This window comes from Triticum urartu, chromosome 1A (assembly GCF_056163025.1).
Source record: "Triticum urartu cultivar PI428250 chromosome 1A, HENAU_Tu73, whole genome shotgun sequence".
Classification (NCBI taxonomy): domain Eukaryota; kingdom Viridiplantae; phylum Streptophyta; class Magnoliopsida; order Poales; family Poaceae; genus Triticum; species Triticum urartu.
In genome coordinates, this window is record NC_141873.1 from 401,353,905 (window position 1) to 401,376,021 (window position 22,117).

The window sequence follows — 22,117 nt, forward strand, 5'->3', positions numbered from 1 at the left end:
CTCGGAGACTGACCCGGCGTATTCCATTCCGTCAACAACTTTTAGGTCTTCGAATCGAAAATATAACATTTTGAAGTTGCGTTTTGTCCCCGTTCCGTTCTGAAATGTGCGACGAGGCAGGGGCATGATCGTCAGCGGCGTGCACGAGGTCGATACAATGGATAGGTTTGTTTATTTCAGCACTAAAGAAATATAAGAGCGTTTATATCATTATTATAATAATCTAAGTGCTTTTATATTTCTTTACAGAGGAAACAGATGATACCACCTCACACGTTGTTGCCAAAATATGCTGTGATATATTTTTATGAGGTTCAGTTATATCGAACATGAATATTTTGAGTAATAATGTGATAGTTAAAACTGAAAATACATACGATTTACTGAGTTTCATTAGTTTGTAGTTGCAAAATATTAATTAAATATAAGTAGCACAATAGAGTGGAAATTAGCATGCTTATTTGCATGTTGAGGTGGACTTTCTCCATGCACTTTGTATTTGCGACGGCGGGAGTACATGAATGTGGTTTGCGTAGGCCTAAAAATAGTGCTAATGGATGTTGGCGTGGCGTAGTTGAAGAGGTGGGAGACAATGTAATGAGAGAATTAGAGATAGTTGAGATCAACTATTTAAATACACTAGATGATTGCCTCGCGAGTTAATGTGGGAATTTGATAATTCAATGAGATGTGGTCGTTGCATGTTTTGGTGTATCTTTTTCCGTGTATGATTGTAGCTGCAGAAATAAGTTCATAGGATCAGCTATATTAGGTATGTACGATGGGTCTTGCTAACACCGGCCCGGTTTGCTATTTGGCACGAAAAGAAACATGAACATTTTTCTCTCAAGAAAAACCCAGGTAATGAAGTGTGTATTATTTGCTCCCCAAGCGGTACTCGTCCAAACCTTCACTGTCTATAATTTCGTTTATGTTCATCTTGTAGCGTACATGATGCAAAGACCAAAACCTATACAAAAATCTGACTCAGTAATCCCTGTGAATAAAAATTAGCAGCCCTCCCGTGGTGGGGAAACCTGTACGACAGCCCCACACTGTACATCCCAGTTAGGGTATGTACAATGGTTCTATCTTAAGAGTGCCACATAGGATAAATGATGAGGTGAAGAAGATAGAAATCATAAGAGAAGGCTCGTCTTATCTTATTTAAGAGAAGACAAGAGATAATCTCTTAGCATAATTTGTCTCACTATATTTTTAGAAACTACTAATTATTAGAGATAAGGTTAAGAGATGACCTATTGTAGACATGTTTTTTTGTCATCTCTAATTTACATGCAAAACTTAAGATAAAACTATCTTATCAATCATTGTACATGTCCTTACAACAAAACTGGGCTCAGTCGTCGTGCGCGTGGGATAGATTCTCGGGCTGGTAGCTTGGCAAGCGAGATTGCCGTACATGATGAGGTGTGATGTTACTTGAGCCACCACGTAAGTCGATTTCCTTTTTTCTCATCACACCGCACACGCGCTTTGACGTTGATTCGACCGGTGATTTGTCCCCGGTTTACTATATGTGGTACTGTTTATGCACATGCTAGATCTTTTTCTGCATGTATGTGCTGGTTGGATGAGTTTAGTTTGGTGCTGAAAGTAGCACAGTGCATGCATAGTTAGGATAATGTCGTGCGCCTGCCATGACATCGGGCTCCAGGTGTGCCTTCTTCCGGAAGGACGTCACCACAGTCTGTCGGCAAATAGTGTAGACTCCTATTACTGAGGTAGACAAAAATTTTAGGCCTCCTTTGATTCATAGGATAGAAATGTTATAGAAATAGGAAAATCATAGAAAGTGAGATGACATGCATCTCAATTTCTATAGAGAAAGAGATGTCATTTGATGCATAGGATAGAAATTTTTTCATTGAGTCTTAGCTAATGTTTTTTTCCTTCAAAATATGAAGGATTGATTCCTATCCTATATAGAAATAGGAATCCATTGCTACAAACCAAAGGGCCTCAAAGGAAATTTTCCTATGCAAATTCTATCCTATAGAAATTCTATGACATTCCTACAAACCAAAGGAGGCCTTAGCTGTTCGAAAATTTGATCGGAACCTACCCAAGTGGCTCGTTCCTCGGAACATGCATACTCCCTCCATCCCACAATATAAAATAGCTTGCAAAAATATCTTATATTATGCTCCCGCAAAAAAAACATCTTATATTATGGGATGGAGGAAGTAGCTATGATTTCTGACACATCTAGTGGTTTTAACAAGTGAAGCGAGCTATAGATATTTTCTCTGTTTCTTTTTGCTCTGCGTATAAAATTTGTTTGAAGTCAAACTACATAAAGTTTGACGAAACTTATCTTTAAAAATGGCAGCATTTACAATACAAAAGTTATAGTATGAAAATAAATTTCATGATGCATCTAAATATATTGATTTTATATTGTGGATTTTTATATTTTTTCTTATGTAGTTGGTCAAACTTTATGAAGTTTGACTTTAGAAATTTTTTATATGCGGACCAAGAAAACCGGAGGAATTACATGCTAGCTCCCTTTTGTTTTTGAAAAAAAAGCCAAATAGCCCTGCAATTAAACCCAGAATAATTACTTTATATATGCTGAGTAATCCTTTAATCAGGTAAGAAACAAAGGGGTTATGTACTATGAACCTACGAGAAGAGGTCGCAACGCAAGTATTTTTAAGCACTCTGTGAGCTGTCGACACCTTTTCTTAGATAGATTGTTTGTAGTGATTGAGAGGATATGTTTCTCTAATAGTTTTCCCCGGCCCACCAGCTCATGGATATGCCGACGGAGAGAGACATTTCGATTATAACAAGTTAACACGCTCGCCGTCCCATTCCAAATCAAGCTTGCTGTTGACATCAGTTCACATCTTGCAGCCAAATTATTTAATCTCAAGTTCGTTTAATCCTGTGAAGCTCTCTGAGCCATCACATGGATATTTATTTAGCTTTCGATTCAAGCTAATACTCCCTCCGTATCAAAGAGGGAGTACGAGTACGTATGTACTCCTACTATTGAAAAGTCGACGTCTGGACTATGAGCACACACGCTGACATGCATGCATGAGGCCATGATTGGATTTATCCATCACAAGCACTTTTCTTTTCATCTTTTCATGGCATGGGAGAAAAAAGATCTTAGTGCTTCATTTTTGATTTATTTTCACGGTCTATCCTCCGATAGTACATCTCAATGTCGACCTCTGCACTATTTTCTCCATATGTATCATGTTGTTCCAACCCCAGAGGAAGTACTCATACTTGGTGGTGACTTTTCACAGATTATTATCAGTATATGGATAACGGCGTGCAATTTTGAACTAGGGGTTACGAAAAGGTAAATTCGAGTATAGTCCGTAAAACTCCCAAGAGATAAAAGAAGACCTCTAGACCTGAGTGAGTCCAAGCATCGAATACAAAAAAATTACGACGATATGCACCACAAGAATATAGGATGAGGGAATTTTAGAATTTATGTGGAATGAAGGATGCTGAGATTTTATTTCCTTCAGACGAGTGGGTTTTAAGTTTCAACAATAGAGTAAGCCAAAAGTGGCATTGCACTAGTCTTTTTCTTTCTTAGCCTACTCTATTCCATGCTCGGCTAACCCTGTTGCTTACGTCTTAATTAAGGAAAATGGAACGGAATCATGTTGCAGTGGCATGCTATGATAGAGATAAGTAATAATTACCCGCCCCCAACGGTCTTCTGTGGTTGATGCAATGTTTATGCGCATGGAATCCACAGTTCCCACTGTTAAGCATTGTATTCTACGGTGATGTATAAATCGTATGTAGACGTGCGTACGTGCGTGTTATGTGTAACCGAGGGATAAGGATTGATGGGGCTGTTGAGATTGCATAGCCTAGTTTCTTGTAGATCAATCCACGCCCTAACCACCTAACCTCTTTGTAATCTTTGCCTCTATATAACACGTACGCTTCCCTGCTTAATTGTATACGCTTTAGCCTCAATTCTCACATGGTATACAGAGCCAAACTCTTCCCACGCATCTAGGTCATGTCATCCTCGTCCTCCTCCGTCGCCATGGCCTCCCACTCCCTCGCATCTCTTGGTCACACCATCATCGAGAAACTGACCAGGGAAAACTTCCTTGTATGGAAGGCGCAAGTCCTGCCGCACATCAAAGCTGCAGGCATGATGGGCTACCTTGATGGATCTCGCAAGGAGCCAGACGCCGTTCTTCTCACGGAGAGGGACATCGCCGACGGGAAGAAGGAAACCGTCACCACGTCGAACCCCGAGCACGCCATCTGGGAGACACAGGACCAACAGGTGCTTACGTTCTTGATTGCATCTCTTTTTCATGATGTCCTCATGCAAGTCTCGAACCATACTACTTCTGCTGGCATCTGGCAAGCTTTGGTGCAAAGCTTTTCATCGCAATCTAGGGCACTCACTATCCAGCTTCGGTCTGCCCTAGGTAATACGCGCAAGGGGGACATGTCGGCAGCAGCCTACTTCACCAAGATGAAGGGCATTGCTGACGAACTCGCAGCAGCTGGGAAGCCTCTTGGAGAAGATGATCTAGTCGATCAAATTCTTCAGGGCCTGGTGCATGAACCGGACTACAATGGCTTCGTCTCGGCCATCTCCACGCGAGCCGCCACTGATCAACAGATCGGGCTCACCGAGCTCTTCTCGTTGCTCCTGGCGGCGGAAGGCCGCATCGCCGCCCAGCAGGCGGCGTTCTCCCCGAACCACTCCGTCAACCTTGCGTCACGTGGCGGCGGCCGTGGCGGTAACTACAGCCGTGGTGGCGGCAGTAGTGGCGGCGGCGGTGGACGTGGCGGCTACAACAACAACCCCGGGCCACCACGCTACAACGACAACTCTGGTGGTGGTTCCTCTGGCAGTGCGCCGCGCAACCAGGGTGGTGACCGCGGTGACCGTCAACGTTGTCAGATCTGCAAAGAGGAGGGCCATGGGGTGTGGCGCTGCAAAAGGCGCTATGGCAAGAGCTACAACAATAATGTCCGCAACCCTGTTGGTGGTGGTGGTCGCGGCAACAACAGCGGCGGCGGTGGTGGCGGCGGCGGCCAACCTCGCGCTGCCAACGCAGCTCACTCCTATGGCGTGGATACCAACTGGTATCTCGACACCGGTGCTACAGATCACCTCACCGGAGAGTTAGAAAAGCTGGCCGTCCGTGATCGCTACACCGGCAACGAACAAATTCACACCGCTAGCGGTCAAGGTATGGATATTGCACATATTGGCCATTCAGTTTTGTCCACTCCCTCTGGCTCCTTGAAATTAAACAACATCCTTCATGTCCCTAGTGCCGAACAGAGTCTTCTTTCTGCTTATCAGCTTATGAAAGATAATGATGTGTTTATTGAGCTTCACCCTGAAACTTTTTTTGTCAAGGATCAGGCTACCCAGAGAACCATTCTTCAAAACAAGAGTAAATGGCGTTTGTTTCCTGTTACTGGTCGACAAGGTGTCCCTCAACGCCAAGCCCTTGCAGCAACCACACCATCCACATCTCGGTGGCACAAGCGTCTAGGGCATCCCTCCCTTCCGGTAGTTCAGAAAATTCTTCGAGATTTTCATCTTCCTGTGTCAAATAAACAAGACCATCTTGGTTTGCGATGCACGTCAGATGACCAAAAGCCATCAGCTACCTTATTCCCATTCCAATAGTGAGTCCAAATCTCCTTTAGAGCTCATTTATTCAGATGTTTGGGGTCCTGGACCCGTCTCTGTAGGCAGACAAAAGTACTACGTCAGTTTTATTGATGATTTCAGCAAGTTTAGTTGGATCTATTTGCTCAAAAATAAATCTGATGTGTTTGAGAAATTCCACTCCTTTCAAGCTCATGTTGAACGCCTTTTTAATCGTAAAATTCTCGCTATGCAAACAGACTGGGGAGGTGAATACCAAAAGCTCAATCCTTTTTTTGAGCGCATTGGCATTACTCACCATGTCTCGTGCCCTCATGCCCATCAACAGAATGGAGCTGCAGAAAGAAAACACAGGCACATCGTGGAAGTCGGTCTCTCGCTTTTGGCTCATGCGTTTATGCCACTAAAGTTTTGGGACGAAGCATTCCTCACAGTTGTCTACCTTATCAATCGCGTTCCTAGTCGTGTTATTAAGAACCAAACCCCTCTTGAACGTCTCTTTGGAACCAAACCAGACTACACCTTCCTTCGTATTTTTGGGTGCGCCGTATGGCCCAACTCGTCCTTTCAACAAGCACAAGCTCGAGTTTCGCTCCAAGCAATGTGCTTTTTTGGGTTATAGTAGTCTTCACAAGGGGTACAAATGCCTTGATATCTCTTCCGGGCGTGTCTATATCTCTCGCGATGTTGTGTTCGACGAACAAGTTTTTCCCTTCGCCAAACTTCATTCCAATGCCGGTGCGCAACTTCGGAAAGAACTTGTTCTTTTACCACCACATCTTCTGCCACCTAATTTTCTTCAAGGAGTGGACGCAACTGCAGGCCCTATGTCTATATCTAATACTCTTGATAATTCTGCTGAAAGTGTGCAGGCAACAGGTCAAGAAATCAGTGAAGAAATCAATGAAAATAACCTTGATTTTATGCAGCCAGGATCGCCTACTGCAGAGGATCCGGACGCAGCTCCCGAAGTGGATTTGGGCGGGAGTATCTCCTCGGGATCGCTCCCTGACGCAACTGCAGCGCCATCTACTCCGGGATCCGCGTCGCCAGACGCGTCAGGCGGGCGGCCAGGCGGGCCCCCTGGCACGCTGTCCCCTGGTCGGCTGTCGTCCGCGTCCGGGACAGGCGGGCCAACCCCACGCGCGTCTGCTCCCGGCGGGCCAGCCCCACGTGCCTCTGGTCAGCCAGGCGGGCCACCCCCTCATGCTGTGACTCCGCGCGATCCATGTGGCGGCTTGGGTGCGGACTCGGAAGCCTCTCTGCCGCCGCAATCTCCAGGGCCCAGCCAGGATCTGTCACTTGGCGGTTCGCCACGGGCGGCCACGCCGCATCTCGCTGACCCGTCCCATGTATCTGCCTCAGGATCGGCTGCGGTCGGCTCGAGATCTTCTGTGGCTGCGGCTGATTCTGCCAATTCTGCTTCACAAAACCGGCTGCAAATTCAATCCGCTCAACCTGCTTCGCCTCCTCCTGTGCACTTGCACACCAGGTCACAAAGTGGTATTGTCAAACCTAAAGTTTATAAGGATGGTTGTGTTCGTTGGGGTTCTTTTTGTGCTGCAGGTGAACCAACAAATGTACGTGAAGCACTTGGTGATCCCCAGTGGAAAAAGGCCATGGATGAGGAATACTTGGCACTAATGGACAACAAAACCTGGCGTTTGGTTCCACCAGTCAGGGGTAGCAATGTCATTGACTATAAATGGGTGTATAAAATCAAGAGGAGATCTGATGGCACCATTGACAGGTACAAGGCTCGTTTGGTTGCCAAAGGTTTCAAGCAAAGGTATGGACTTGACTATGAGGACACTTTCAGTCCTGTAGTAAAGGTTGCCACCATCCGCTTAATTCTCTCAGTTGCAGTCTCTCGAAACTGGTGCATTCGACAACTAGATGTCAAGAACGCGTTTTTGCATGGTGTTCTGGAAGAGGAAGTTTTTATGAGGCAACCTCCTGGGTATGAAAGTTCAACCTCATCGCATTATGTTTGTAAGCTTGACAAAGCTCTATATGGTTTGAAACAAGCACCCCGAGCTTGGTACTCTCGGTTATATTCCAAGCTACAGTCTCTTGGTTTTGTTGCATCAAAAGGAGATACCTCGTTGTTCTTCTATCGTCGGCGTGGCATTATCATCTTCGTGCTTATTTATGTTGATGATATTGTTGTTACCAGCTCTTCTCCTACAGCAGTTGAGTCTCTTCTTAAGGACCTGCGTATGGATTTTGCACTCAAAGATTTAGGGCCTCTACATTTTTTCTTGGCATTGAGGTGAAACCAGTTGCAAGTGGTATTTTGTTATCACAGGAAAAATATGTCCAAGAAATTCTTCAACGCATTGGGATGAAAGGTTGCAAACCTTCTTTTACACCTCTGGCCCTCTCTGAGAAACTATCTCTTCATGATGGAGAACTACTTGCACCAGATGACTCCACTCGGTACAGGAGTGTGGTAGGAGCACTACAGTATCTTACCTTGACTCGGCCAGATATTTACTATGCAGTTAATAAGGTCTGTCAGTTCTTGCATGCTCCCACTTCTGTTCATTGGACTGCAGTTAAGAGGATCCTCCGGTACCTTCAAGGGACGCCAGGGCTTGGACTCAAACTTTGCAAATCTGACTCCATGCTTGTCAGTGCCTTTTCTTATGCTGATTGGGCAGGCTGCCCTGATGACAGACGATCCACGGGAGGATTTGCAGTCTTTCTTGGAAGCAACGCAGTGTCCTGGAGTGCTCGCAAGCAAGCTACTGTTTCCAGGTCCAGCACAGAGGCTGAGTATAAAGCCTTAGCTAATGCAACTGCTGAAGTTATTTGGGTGCAGAATATGTTGACAGAATTGGGTCTTCATCACCCGCGGGCTACATCACTTTGGTGTGATAATCTTGGTACCACGTATTTGACCGCTAATCCTGTTTTTCATGCTCGAACAAAGCATATCGAGATCGACTATCACTTTGTTCGCGAACGGGTAGCAAATAAACTACTCAATGTTCGGTTTGTGCCTACAGGTGATCAGGTTGCAGATGGGTTTACTAAACCCTTGTCTTTGAGGCAGCTAGAAGCTTTTCGACACAATCTTAACTTAGATAAGTTATGATTGAGGGGTAGTGTTAAGCATTGTATTCTACGGTGATGTATAAACCGTATGTAGACGTGCGTACGTGCGTGTTATGTGTAACCGAGGGATAAGGATCGGTGGGGCTGTTGAGATTGCATAGCCTAGTTTCTTGTAGATCAATCCACGCCCTAACCACCTAACCTCTTTGTAATCTTTGCCTCTATATAACACGTCCGTGTCCCTGCTTAATTGCATATGCTTTAGCCTCAATTCTCACACCCACACCACTATCATTGCTGCTGAAGATTCTTGACATCCATGAATGATCAGATTATTGAGCAAACGATAACAGAAGTGGCAGAGTTTCGAACGGGTTGGCACACATTAAATCAGCTTTGTGATATACTCCCTCCGTTCGAAATTACTTGTCGCAGAAATGAATGTATCTAGACGTATTTTAGTTCTAGATACATCCATATCCGAGACAAGTAATTCCGAACGGAGAGAGTATATGGTTGTCATACTACAACATATCATGACCGAGTCCCGAGGGTTATCCCCTTCTCCAAAAACATACTTTGACTGTGTGCATCACAATGATAAAGAGCCAGGAATTATCCTCCTTTTTCTAAAAAACCACATGAGGACGTATTCTTTTTTATTTGTTTTCCAAAACTGATCAACAAGAACGGTTTATGATTAATGAGAAGCAGGGAGACATGTACGTCAACTCTCAGCTAATGTCGTTGACACAAATCATACACAAAACGGCAAATCTCGGAGCAATTAAAAACCTCGCATCAACTGGGCGACCAATTAACTAGGAACGAATAATGATCGGTCGGTAAAGCAAGCAATACTATATACTCCTTTCTTCGTCTGAAGATATTTGTCGGGAAAATGGTTCCATAACATGTATTTCTAGACGAAGAAAGTATGTGAAACTGTGAATAGTCAATCGTGTCGACTTGAAGGAAGTTGGAGCACGCGGCACGTTACGTACACATCTGCAGATGCACATTCCTAATTTTATAATGCAGCAGGTGATTTGTTTTTTACAGCGTGCAGATGCAGAGGGTTAGAAGCAGTACATCTGACATGATAAGCACGGGGATGTGTCATGTAATTAAGGCATTTTTATTTTTTATATTTTTTTATTGCGTGATGAGCACAGGGAAGAGGGGTACGTGGTTGGAGAATACATGTGCATGCAGGTGCGCGCCACATGCACGCGATCGGATGTCGATCACATTTTGACCGGCCACCTGTGCATGCGCAGTCCAAGTGCGTGGACACGGCCGTAACGTGCTGCACCTGCACGCCATACACGCCCATACGTGCCTATCCTTCCGTTCCCACTTCCCACATCCCGGGCGATCCATCATGGGCATGCATGGCATTCACTGTAGGATGCATTGTTGGTCATCGTTCAGATCGCAGCAGCTGTCGACGGGTGACAATCGGCGCATGTCCTCCTCATCTTTCGGTCATCCACCGGCAGCAGTTATGTTCGCCCACCGTCCGGGCGTCCCGATCACCCGCCGAACCGCCGCACGCTCTCCTGATCTGCAGTGATCTGCCATTCTGGTCTCTCTCTCTCTTCCTGGTCCACATGGCAATGCGCGCCCGTCTACGATGGCGGCGGGTGGAGGAAGAGGCAGATCGCCGAGCAATCATCGACGGCGTAGCCCCGCCGCTTGCGCCTCCAGGCGCGGACGGCGCACTGGACGAGCCGCTTCGCCGCCTTCTCCCTCTCCGGCGTGTCAGCCACGATCTGCACCGCCTCTTCGTTGGAGACCACGTCCCAAACCTGCCACCATTTTCCCACGTCCATCAGATGATGCAGTACAACTGTGCCAACTACCACCATCGAGAGGAAGAATTTGTCGCTTACCCCGTCGGTGGCCAAGATGACGAACTGGTCCCGGGAGGTGATCCTCCTCTGCGTCACCTCCGGCGCCGAGATCACGCCGTAGTCCTTAACGCAGTAGTCGCCGAACGCGCGTGACATGGCCAGCCCCGGCGCCTCCCTGTCGGGCAGCCACACCCGATGCACGCCGGGCTCGTCGTCGTGGCAGTGCACGCGGCCCTTGCACTGCACGATGCGCGCCTTCTCCTCTGCAAAATCAGATTTGGCTGCCAGTGAGCAACGGCCTTCTCATCAACCATCCTGAATGTGCAGCAGCGTATTGTACTTACGAGGCAGGTTTGGTTTGAAGTCGACGGTGAGCTGAACGGCGGCGATGCTGCCGTCGTCCGACGTGGTGCCAAGGACGGCTCGTGAGTCCCCCACGTTCGCGATAACCATCGTGTCACCCTTCTTGACGATCGACAACGCCGTGGAGCCACTGTTGACCGCGTCGAGACGGCGGCTGCGGTGGAGCTCTTCATCGACGGCGGCGGCGGCGGCCAGGTAGGACTGCCTCCAGAGGTCGAACTGGCAGTCGCCGAGCTTCTTCTCGCCGTCGATGAGCGACGCCAGCGCGACGGCCTCCTGCCAGTGGCGCAGCAGCGACGGCGGCAGCGAGTCCCGGACGGCCTTGGAGACGTAGTGGCCCCACTGGCCGTGGCCGTCGAAGATGCCGCAGAAGATGGTGTCATCCTGGCATCCGAATCCCTGAAGAAAAGGATTATTTTCATTTGTTGGCGTATTGATATCAGTTTCGCTAAAGCACATTTAGATGTGCCATAAGTATTGCATATCTAAGTCCTATGTCATTAATCTTACGTTGAGATTCGTGTTGGTATTTTCTTTTTTTTTCTTTTTTCTTTATGCTTGATTCACTCATTTAAATATGTAATAAATAGAGCACATCTAGATGTGCCCTAGACACACGCGGTTGATATTTACATCGAGTTACAGTTTTGGTTGGCCTGGCCTAATGCGATTTTTGTTTCTCCCCCCATTGCAACCTGTGTTCAGCAGTGCCGTTTACGAGTGTAGGTAACGTAATACCCCTTTCTGCCGTCGCAGTCAGTCTCCAACAAGCCACATTGGATTCAGAAAACCAAGAAGCCGAACACCTTTTTTTCTCCAACAAACCAAGACACGTGTATTATGCCTTTTTGGCATGGAGTACTGTAGAAGCCAAAAGCAAGCAGCATATCCAAGGACCTCGTGAACAACATGCTACAAAACCTATGCCAAGATAAGCCACGTATCACTACTTACATTAGTGAGCCTGCTTAATTAAGGGCCAAAATCACAACTCCGTTTGGCATTGCCCATTAGATTGTACTAGTAAGTACAAAATTCAATCAGTTTCTGTCTATTTCGTAAGAAACATATCTACGTATGTTTCTGTACTTTTTCTAGCACGTAACAAAATATACTTTTTCTAGCAGATTACAAAATGAATTCAGCATAATACGGCGCAAAGATAGATTGGGTCTGAGTCGTATTCAAGACTTCCCGCAGTAACAAGAAAAACTCGGTACGGGAGAGTACAAGATGAACTAAAACACCTCGCAAAAAACAAAGAAAAATTAGAAGAAAAAATGATTAGGCACACAGCGGGGAGAGCTTTGAACCCCATATTTTAGGAAGCCGTTTGATTTATTCTGTGGTCAGGAACGAGAACAAGCCAGCGACTAGTCCCTCCCAAGAACTGCCTCCTCTTTTGGACTATTTCCTCCTATGGCAGGGATGGGTCGACGGGACAGGGCCAACGAACCATGACACTAGCATGCACAATATCTTCTTCGCTTGCAAGAAAAGAAACAGCACACAATCTGATTGAAACGCCGGAGCAAAACAGTTTCCTGTTCAAATTCTTGATGAAAAGATTCACCAAAAGAGCTCCACGTAGGGTGCTGAGCTCTACAAGATGCTCTGTATGGCGCCAATGATTGCCACCACCACGAGCATATAATTTCACGTGGAACGGAGCATCAACATGTAGCGACAGGATCACGAAGCAGAGCAGAGGCGACGGCTGGATGGAACTCACCTCCCAGACGAGGGAGCAGTCCTGGTTGGTGCCCTTCTCGCCGCGGCGAGACCACACGGCGGCCAAGGTCTCGGAGCCCTCGCCCCGCAGCGTCCCCGACGACCGCAGCACCGTCCCCTGCGGATCATCCTCCTTCCTCTCTTTTCCAGCCATGGATCGGGCCAGCCCCTGCAGCAGCGACGACAGCTGCCGCATTCTCGCTAGCCCAAAGAAACATCCCAAAAGAGTTGGGCGGTGCAAGAGTTTCTTCTCTCTCCCTTGCTCTCTTAGTTTCTGGGTGACCCACGACACTGTTGGTGGTGTGCACGGGCGAGGACAGAGCACTGCCTGCCCATGGCGATGGGTGGATAGGATAGGGAGCTCGCTCGGGAGGTTTCTTTAGTATCGATTCGTTTCTCCTGGGCCTTTCTTGTTCCAGGGAGTTCCTTTGGTCTTTGGATTGAAGAAACGATCGAGCTTGGGCTCACTGGAGATATGGATAGGATCGGTCGATCAGGCTAACTTCACTAAGGAAGAAGGAGGGGAGCAAGCAAGGATTAATAGGAAGAAGCGAAGGTCGTGTTGTGGTGTGAGGTGAAAGCTCGGGAGGAGCTTTTAAAGGGGAGGAGAGCTGGAGAGGTGAGTTGGGGAACAAGAGGTGGGTTGGGGACGAAGAGCCGGGCGTGCGGGCGTGCAGTGGAAGCCACAGCAACGAAGCAAACATGCAGACCGAGGCAGGGCGAGGCAGCAACACGATCGAAGATGCTTGTTTGGCCGAGGACGACGGGTATATGTTCTCGGAGACCGACTCGGCGTATTCCGTTCCGTCAACAGCTTTCCGGTGTTGCGTTTTGTCCCCGTCCCGTTCTGGAATGTGCCATGATGCCGCCTGCCGGGGCATGCTTCATGGGCAATGGCGTGTGTGAGTTCGGTAGAATGGATGAGATTTTTTCTGGAGTTGTTATGGGCATTTAAAGATTATTTTTAGATGAGTTATCACCGGAGGAAAGATCTACTGAATTGAAAGCTAGCGCGCGTGTGTGTGTTGAAATAAAAGCTAGTGTGTTTTAATGTACTAGTAATAATGTACGTGCAATGTACGTTTATATCAGGTAGGATATTAGTTGCACGTTATATTAGGTAAGATATATCTGTTGCACGTTGGTATTTGGTAAGATATCAATTATTTTTTCACGGGAATGGTAGGATATTAATTACATGACAGATTTCAAGGGATAGCGTTGAGTCAAAACGTGTTTGTAACCAATGTCAGTGGTGGGTAATTAGAGCGTTAAACGTGTTTGGTGCTCAACATTGGAGCGATTTGAACCGCTAGATAACATACGGTCGAGATGGTTTGAATCTGCCTATTTGAGTCTTTTTATATTGGTATAGATAAATGTTTCATACTTCCATTATCTATGAACATGGAGAGTGTGTATGTACGCTGGATCATAGCAGTTGCAACAATTAATTTGGGGGCATACCGTCAGTCAAAATAAACATATACTCCATCAGCTAGCCATGTAATATAATGTGCATTGATTTTAGCAACAAGAAGGCTTCATAAACTTTGACAAAGTTTATAGAGAAAATTATCTATACCTATGATACTTTATTTATATCATATGAAAATATATGTTATTACAAAAGTAATTGTAGATTTAGTATTTTAGATGTTGGGGTTTGTTCATAAATTTGGTCAAAGTTTGAGTAAAAATATATGTCGAATACACACTATATTTTGGGACGGGTTGAGTACTTGACAATGTGGTCTGCATTGACCGCAAAATAGTGTTAGTAGGTATTGATGTGGCATAATTGTTGAGAGAATTAGAGATGGTAGGAATCAGCAATTTAGATATATACTAGCTTATGCCTCGTGCGTTGGGGTACGAATTAGTTGAAACACAATTCAATGAGCTTGGGATATGATTATCTCTACTCCTAATAGAGCAGTTGATAGTCTCGTTTTCAGGTTTTTTTTCGTTCCACCTTCCATGGTTTTTTTGGTACCTCCTCTCACCTTTGCTGGTTTTTTTTGTAGATTTTTTCGTCCTGTCCCCCCACTTCAACGGTTTATTTTCGCGTCACCCTCTCACACACTGAAAGAAATCTGAACAGATCAGAACTTTCCATACTGACGCAAGTTATTTAGTAATGTAGAATCAATCATGAACTATCTCTAAACATCAAATCTAAATTAATTAACCTTACCTTAAATCACTCAATCATATTATTAGAAAATAAATACGTAATTGATTTTCAGAAAAATCGCTCAATCACATTAACCTTACCTTAACTCACGGACGGTAATCAATCTCCAAACAAAGGAAACAAACAATACATCGAGGGAGCAGTAAATAAACTCCCTTTCTTACGACATGTATATGATCTTTCCTTCCCTCTTTGTTGTCGAGCGTTATTGATTCTCGAGGCCGATGCTTGGGCTGCGTCACTGGGTCGCGACGGTGCCGGATGCCGAGGACGGTGAGGCCGGGTGCCGTGGCACCGCGTTGGCCGCGACTGGTGAAGGGGCCGAAGAAGGGCGGCTGAAAGAACATGCAGTGCCCCCATGTTTGGTTTTGGTAATTGATGACAATCTCTGTGGACTAATGGTTGCCTTGAGTTATATGTGAAGGTTTTGTCCATATGCTTTTCTTGGAGTACATGTGTTGATTTCAAGGAGAGTTTGTGTCGATCAAGGTGTTATTCAAGGAATTATCCAAAGATTGGTCATGTGAGAGTTGAGCTTATTGCAAGCATGTCTTGAAGAAGAAGATTGTGTGATCATTCATGTCTACCTTCAAGACATCATCCAAATGAAGATAATTGGAAAGGTTTAAGGTTGATCAAGACTAAGTCAAGAGTGAATCAAGTTGATCAACTCACAAAGCGCAGAAGATGTACCGAGAGGGATCAAGTGATCTCATGGTATGGTAAGCATTGTCATTACGCTTTGTGTACTAACCCATGGTCTTCGTGAGAGTTCTGTGTGGGGTTAGGTTGCCGTGTGCAAGTTCAAGTGATGCATCACAAAGAGATCAAGTGCTTGAAGCTTGCCGTCCATTGTGGTGACAATGGACTTGTGAAGATGTGCGGAAGAGTGGCTCACCCATAGTGGAGTATGGGGGAGCAATCAACTAGTCTTCATCGAGCCAACACAATCAAGAAAGGTGGTCCAACTTGAGGGAGTCAAGATCGTCTTCATCTAGCTCAAGTGGACCATGTGCAAGGCAAATGTTTGCCCTTGATAGGTTTTCTATTTTACCGGTCTCATGATGGTAGTTGGGAGACCGGGTTATAGGATTGATTGCCGTACTATCAAGGGGGGCTCTCGATGAGTAGCTTGATCATATTGTTCGTTGAGATCTCAAACCATTGCATCCTTGCATCATCTTTCTTGGTTCTTGTTTGGTTCTCTTTGAGAGTCTTAGAGCTTATGGTCATCTTGATGACAAGCTCGAGTTCATCGAAAACGGAGTTCACATGCATCTTCTATGATGTTTTCGATGTTGGAGGTTTTGCCGGTTCTTCTCGGTTGGAGGTTTCACTCCTCTATTTGTTGGCATACCTCCCCTGTCGCTATTTTGATACTACTCGTCGTCTTGTATCCAACAAGCTTGAGTTTGCTCAATTCGGAGCTCATATGCAAAAGTTATGGCAGTTCTGGTTTTCCGTGGAGTTTACTTGCTTTCATGGAAGTGGCATAAGGATGGCGCCAGCGGTAGTACCGCTGGGCCGGAGCGGCAGTACCGCTTATCGCCACAAGCGGTAGTACCGCTGTCCCACAGCGGTAGTACCGCCCATGGCCATAAGCGGTAGTACGGCTCCGGCTCCGCGCTGGTACCGCCTCGACTCGAGACGTGGTTTTCTCGTGTCGGGTTCAGCGGCAGTAGGAGCGGCAGTAGAAGTGGTAGTACCGCTCATGTGCGGTAGTACCGCGGCTACCACCACTCCTAGTGCCGCTCAATGGCTCTCCTCTCTGCTCCTTCTCCCTGTGCTCGTGGTAGGCGTTGTGCGCAGTCCCAGCGGTAGTACCGTCGGTCCAGAGCGGCAGTACCGCTTATCGCCTCAAGCGGTAGTACCGCTGGCTCCAGCGGTAGTGCCGCTCATACGGCTCTGCCTCGCACTCTGTTTCGCTCCACTCTCCGTGTTCTACCGCCCGAGCGGTAGTACCGCTCCCCTGAGCGGTAGTACCGCTCGTGCGCGGACTGAGCACATAACAGTTGGATTCGGGAGCTCCTATAAAAGGAGGTCTTCTTCCCCATTCAACCTTATCCTTTGAGCTCGTGTTCTTCCCCCATTGTTGACCTTCTTCGAGCTTGCTTACTCTTAATCCCTCCATGGATTCTTGCTAGTTTTTGAGGGAAAAGAGAGAGGAAATCTAGATTCACATTTCCACCAATCACTTTCTCCTCTATGTGAGGGGAACCCCTTGGATCTAGATCTTGGAGTTCTTGGTGTTCTCCTTCTTGTTCTTCCTCTCATTTTCCTCCCTAGCATTAGTTGCTTCGGTGGGGTTTGAGAGAGAAGGACTTGGGCACTCTGTGTGCCCTTGCCATTGCATTTGGTGCATCGGTTTGAGTTCTCCACGGTGATACGTGGAAGTTACAAGTTGAGAAGCTTATTACTCTTGGGTGCTTGGTACCCTTGAGCTTGTTCCTCTTGGGTGCTTGGGCGCCCTAGACGGTTGGTGGTGTTTGAAGCTCAATCATTGTGGTGTAAAGCTCCGAGCAAGCATCGGGGTCTTCAATTAGGTTGTGGAGATCGCCCCGAGCATTTTGATGGGGACCGGTGACCGCCCCCAAGGGTTGCCAAAGTGTACGGGTTCGGTGACCGCCCCCAAGGGTTGCCATTTGTACGGGTTCGGTGACCGCCCTCAAGGGTCCCTTAGTGGAATCACGACATCTTGCATTGTGCGAGGGCGTGAGGAGATTACGGTGGCCCTAGTGGCTTCTTGGGGAGCATTGTGCCTCCACACCGCTCCAAACGGAGATTAGCATCCGCAAGGGTGTGAACCCCGGGATACGTCATCGTCTCCGCGTGCCTCGATTATCTCTTACCCGAGCTCTTTACTTATGCACTTTACTTTGTGATAGCCATATTGTTTCTTATCATATATCTTGCTATCACCTAGTAGTTTATCTTGCTTAGCATAAGTTGTTGGTGCACATAGGTGAGCCTAGTTGTTGTAGGTTTTGTGCTTGACAAATTAACCGCTAGGTTTATTCCGCATTTGTTCAAGCCTAAACCGTAATTATTTTAAAACGCCTATTCACCCCCCCTCTAGGCGACATCCACGATCTTTCAGCGGCTTCCCTGGCCCTGGCCATGGTCGTGGCCCTGAGAGTTGGTGCGGTGGAAGCGGCACTTGAAGGACCCGGCGTGGGTGGTCGGCGCGCAGACGCACTTGGAAGCTGGACACCTCCTCCGCGTATTCTTGGAGCTGTGGCTGGCCGATTTACATGAAATTAATTCCCTCAGTTGTGGTGGCAAATATAATACACATAATCCATATTGTTATGCACTAGCGTGTGTGTGTGTGAAATAGATGGATTATGGTGAGGAAGAGGGAGAGAGAGTGTGTGTGAGGATTTGATGGTAAAAAAGTCGCCAATATCACTTGATATGTATGAGAATATTAATATTGAGCTGTTAAAATTAATGTGGCCCCGTTGCAACGCATGGGCATTCTTCTAGTTTTGATTAATATGATATGAATACCGAAACTAAATGGTGATATTATTTATTGTATTTAATTATTGATATTATATATTTACTGAATATATCTAGCATAATAGTTTTCTCATCCACTTAATTTTTTTCTCATGCATGGTTGTTCCATGTTTAGATGGAATTTTTCATCAATAATTATGGCAGGCTTGCAAGTTAATATAAACATGTTGATGGGATCATTTATTTAGTTACATACGATTGGTCTTGATAACTATGGCACGGTTCGCTATTTGGCATGAAAAGAACCATGAGCCTCCTTCTCTCAAGAAAAGCACAGCAAATTAATTGTGTAATATTTGGTCTCGAAGCAGCACTCTCGTGCAAAACCTGGTTGTATATAATTTTGTTTATGTTTAACTTGCAGCATACATGATGCAAGGACTGAAACATGTACAACAACCTCACTCGCTCAGGGAAAATGCTAACAGAGCTCAGGCTCCATAAATTCTGAAAAATTCAAATTTTAACCTTTTAAGTTTCAAAGAATTATGAATTTTCATATACATAAGGATGTATATACTACTCCCTCCATCCCATAATATAATAGCGTTTTTGACGCTACACTAGCGTAAAAAACGCTCTTATATTATGGAACGGAGAGAGTACGTGTTTGCAAAGTTTCATGACGCAATGCATTTTTATGTGAGCTAATTTTTGTTTTCATGTAGCTCACATCAAAAACATATTTCTTCATGAAAATTTACGGACATGAATGGCATATCCCTATGTACACGTGTAAAGAAAAATCTGAATTTTTTGAAATATAATGGTTAGTTTTAAATTTTTGCCAAATTTCAGACTCCATTGATATAGAAGCCAAATGTCTTACATTTTGAGACCGAAGCAGTAAAATTTAGGAGCCCTCTCATGGCGAAACCTGTCCAACAACCCCACACTGCACCGTCTACACAGCACGGCCACTCGCGGGAGGACACTTGGTTCGATCCGTGTGCGCGTGGGGTAGATTCTCGGGGGTGAGCGAGATTGCCGGAAAATGATGAGGTATGATGTTACTTAGGCCACCTAAGTTGGTTTCGTTTTCCTCATCACACCACGTGCGTGCTTTGACATTGATTTGACCTGAGATTTGTCCTGGCTTGCCCTAATGGTAAAATGCCACGGCCATAGGTTTACTATATGTGGCACTGTTTGTGCACATGCTAGATCATAAGGGGGCTGATGACCCACAAGTATAGGGGATCAATTGCAGTCTTTTCGATAAGTAAGAGTGTCGAACCCAACAAGGAGCAAAAGTAAATGACAAGCGGTTTTCAGCAAGGTAACGTCTGCAAGCACTGGAATTATAAGTAACGAGTAGTTTGATAGCAAGAAAATTTGTAACAAACAAGTAACGATAATGGTAGCAAAAGTGCAGCGAGGTAGTTGAAAGTGCAACTATCTCTGGGTGGTTTTGGTAATTCCTAACAACATATAGCTCATTGAGCTAATACTATTTCAAGATAAATATTTCAGGAAAACTCAATGATTGGCATGGCATGGATTAGAAATGTGGACCCCTCAAAATGCTAAGGACAAAATATTGGCTCAAGCTCTAAAGCTCAAGACTCCACATTTAACTTTTAGTGATCCAAGATCACATTGAGTCCATAGGAAAAGCCAATACTATTAAAAGGGGATGAGGTGTTGCTTAATGGGTTACTTGCTCAAAATGCTTAGTGATATGCTCCAAAACCCTCAACCATTTTCTCATATCCACATATGTCCCAAATCAAAAGTCAAACTTGACCCCACCAACACTTTCTATCCGGCTCCACCGAGTTCAGTTGACATAGCCACTGCCACAAAACCCTAGTCTTTTCGGTCTCACTGATAGGGATCTCGGTCTCACCGATATGGGATTGCAAACTCTCTGTTTCCCTTCGTAACGTTTTGATCCAACCGAAATGAGTGATCGGTCCCACCGAGTTCACAATGCAAACTCTCTGTTTCTCCATCGTAACATCTCGGTCTCACCGAGATGAGCGAATCGGTCCCACCGAGTTTGCCTGACCAACTCTCTGGTTAGCTTATTATCAAAATTGGTCTCACCGAGTTTGTATAATCGGTCTCACTGAGATTACGTTATGCCCTAACCTTAATGAAATCGGTCTCACCGAGTTGACATGTCGGTCCCACCAAAAATCCTAACGTTCACATTTTGAACTAAATCGATCCAACCAAGTTTTATTATTCGGTCCCACCGAGTTTGGTGATTTGTGTGTAATGGTTAGATTTTCTGTGGAGGCTATAAATACCCCTCCACCCACTTTTCATTTGTGAGGAGAGCCATCAGAACATGCCTACACTTCCATCATACATTTTCTGAGAGAGAACCACCTACTCATGTGTTGAGGTCAAGATATTCCATTCCAACCATATGAATCTTGATCTCTAGCCTTCTCCAAGTTGTTTTCCACTCAAATCATCTTTCCACCAAATCTAAATCAGTAAGAGAGAGAGTTGAGTGTTGGGGAGACTATCATTTGAAGCACAAGAGTAAGGAGTTCATCATCAACACACCGTCTATTACCTTTTGGAGAGTGGTGTCTCCGAGATTGGTTAGGTGTCACTTGGGAGCCTCCGTCAAGATTGTGGAGTTGAACCAAGAAGTTTGTATGGGCAAGGAGATCGCCTACTTCGTGAAGATCTACCCTAGCGAGGCAAGTCCTTCGTGGGCGATGGCCATGGTGGGATAGACAAGGTTGCTTCTTCGTGGACCCTTTGTGGGTGGAGCCTGATGAAGCTATGTACCTAGGGTAGGGTCACAGGTCTGACCTAGACGCCCTCCCCAAGGTCATCGCCCTAAAGCCAGAAGCATTCGAAGGGTATCATCATCCACTCGACTAAAGACATTCCACTCGGAAGAATCAATGACACTCGACTGTCACAGAAGGCACTCGACGTACAGAAGATCTAAAGCCACTTTGCACAAACAACGGTCAGGCGTTTACTCATAGACTTAATTGTCATTTATATCACTTAATTGCTAGCGTTACCAGTAACGTTCCACTCTTAATGTACATTGAACCCTGTGTAGCGGAGGGGAGCTGGGGTCCTGGCGCACTCTATATAAGCCACCCCCTTCCTCTGGGACAAGGGTTCACATCTTTTGTAAACTCACACACACATACAATCCAGTCGACCGCCTCAGGGCACCAAGATGTAGGGCTGTTACTTCCTCCGTGAAGGGCCTGAACTTGTAAACTCGTGTGTACAACTACTCCATAGCTAGGATCTTGCCTACTCATACCTACCCCCCATTCTACTGTTAGTCTTAGATCCACGACAGTTGGCGCCCACCTTGGGGCTGGTGTCTTAGCAGTTTGTTGGAGAAGTTTCCGATTCCCGTCATCATGGTTTCCAGCGGAGGATTGGCTGAAGGCCGCGAGATCCATCTCGGCGCGCTCATCTTCATCGCCGACGACTCCGCTTGGCTCCATGAGGCTCCACTCGACGTCGAGGCGCTCCCCGTCCGTGGGGCGACGCACTTCCGTGCATGCGTCCGTGGCGTCCTTCTTCGACAGCCATCGACTCAGTATCAGTCGGCTCCTACGGCATCCTCGCTTCCCGTTGTTCGCCGGCATCAGCGATCCGGTCGGTCGCAGCTTCAGCGGTGGGTGAGACATGCGGTGGCATGCCAATTGGCCACCCCACAAATCGCGGCGATCGAGCCCGATGAAACTCTCTACGGCCTATTCGATCTATCGACTGGCTCCGTCGAGACTGCATCCG

General features: G+C 46.1%; 1 protein-coding gene across 2 annotated transcripts; it reads right to left on the bottom strand.

The window, feature by feature from the left end:
* Nucleotides 1-9,685: 9,685 nt before the first annotated feature.
* Nucleotides 9,686-13,603, bottom strand: LOC125528293 (putative protein phosphatase 2C 48). 2 transcript variants are annotated; one of them, XM_048692787.2, is made up of 4 exons: nt 12,668-13,590; nt 10,917-11,334; nt 10,612-10,835; nt 9,686-10,527 (listed from the first exon to the last, which is right to left on the bottom strand). In XM_048692787.2, exons 1-4 carry the CDS (start codon nt 12,860-12,862, stop codon nt 10,348-10,350), a joined length of 1,017 nt encoding a protein of 338 aa, XP_048548744.2. In that variant the 5' UTR covers nt 12,863-13,590; the 3' UTR covers nt 9,686-10,347. The 2 variants fall into 2 exon arrangements, with proteins under 2 accessions (XP_048548744.2, XP_087378943.1); XM_087522817.1 differs by having other exon boundaries at nt 9,686-10,835; nt 12,668-13,603.
* Between the last annotated feature and the right edge of the window lie 8,514 nt (nt 13,604-22,117).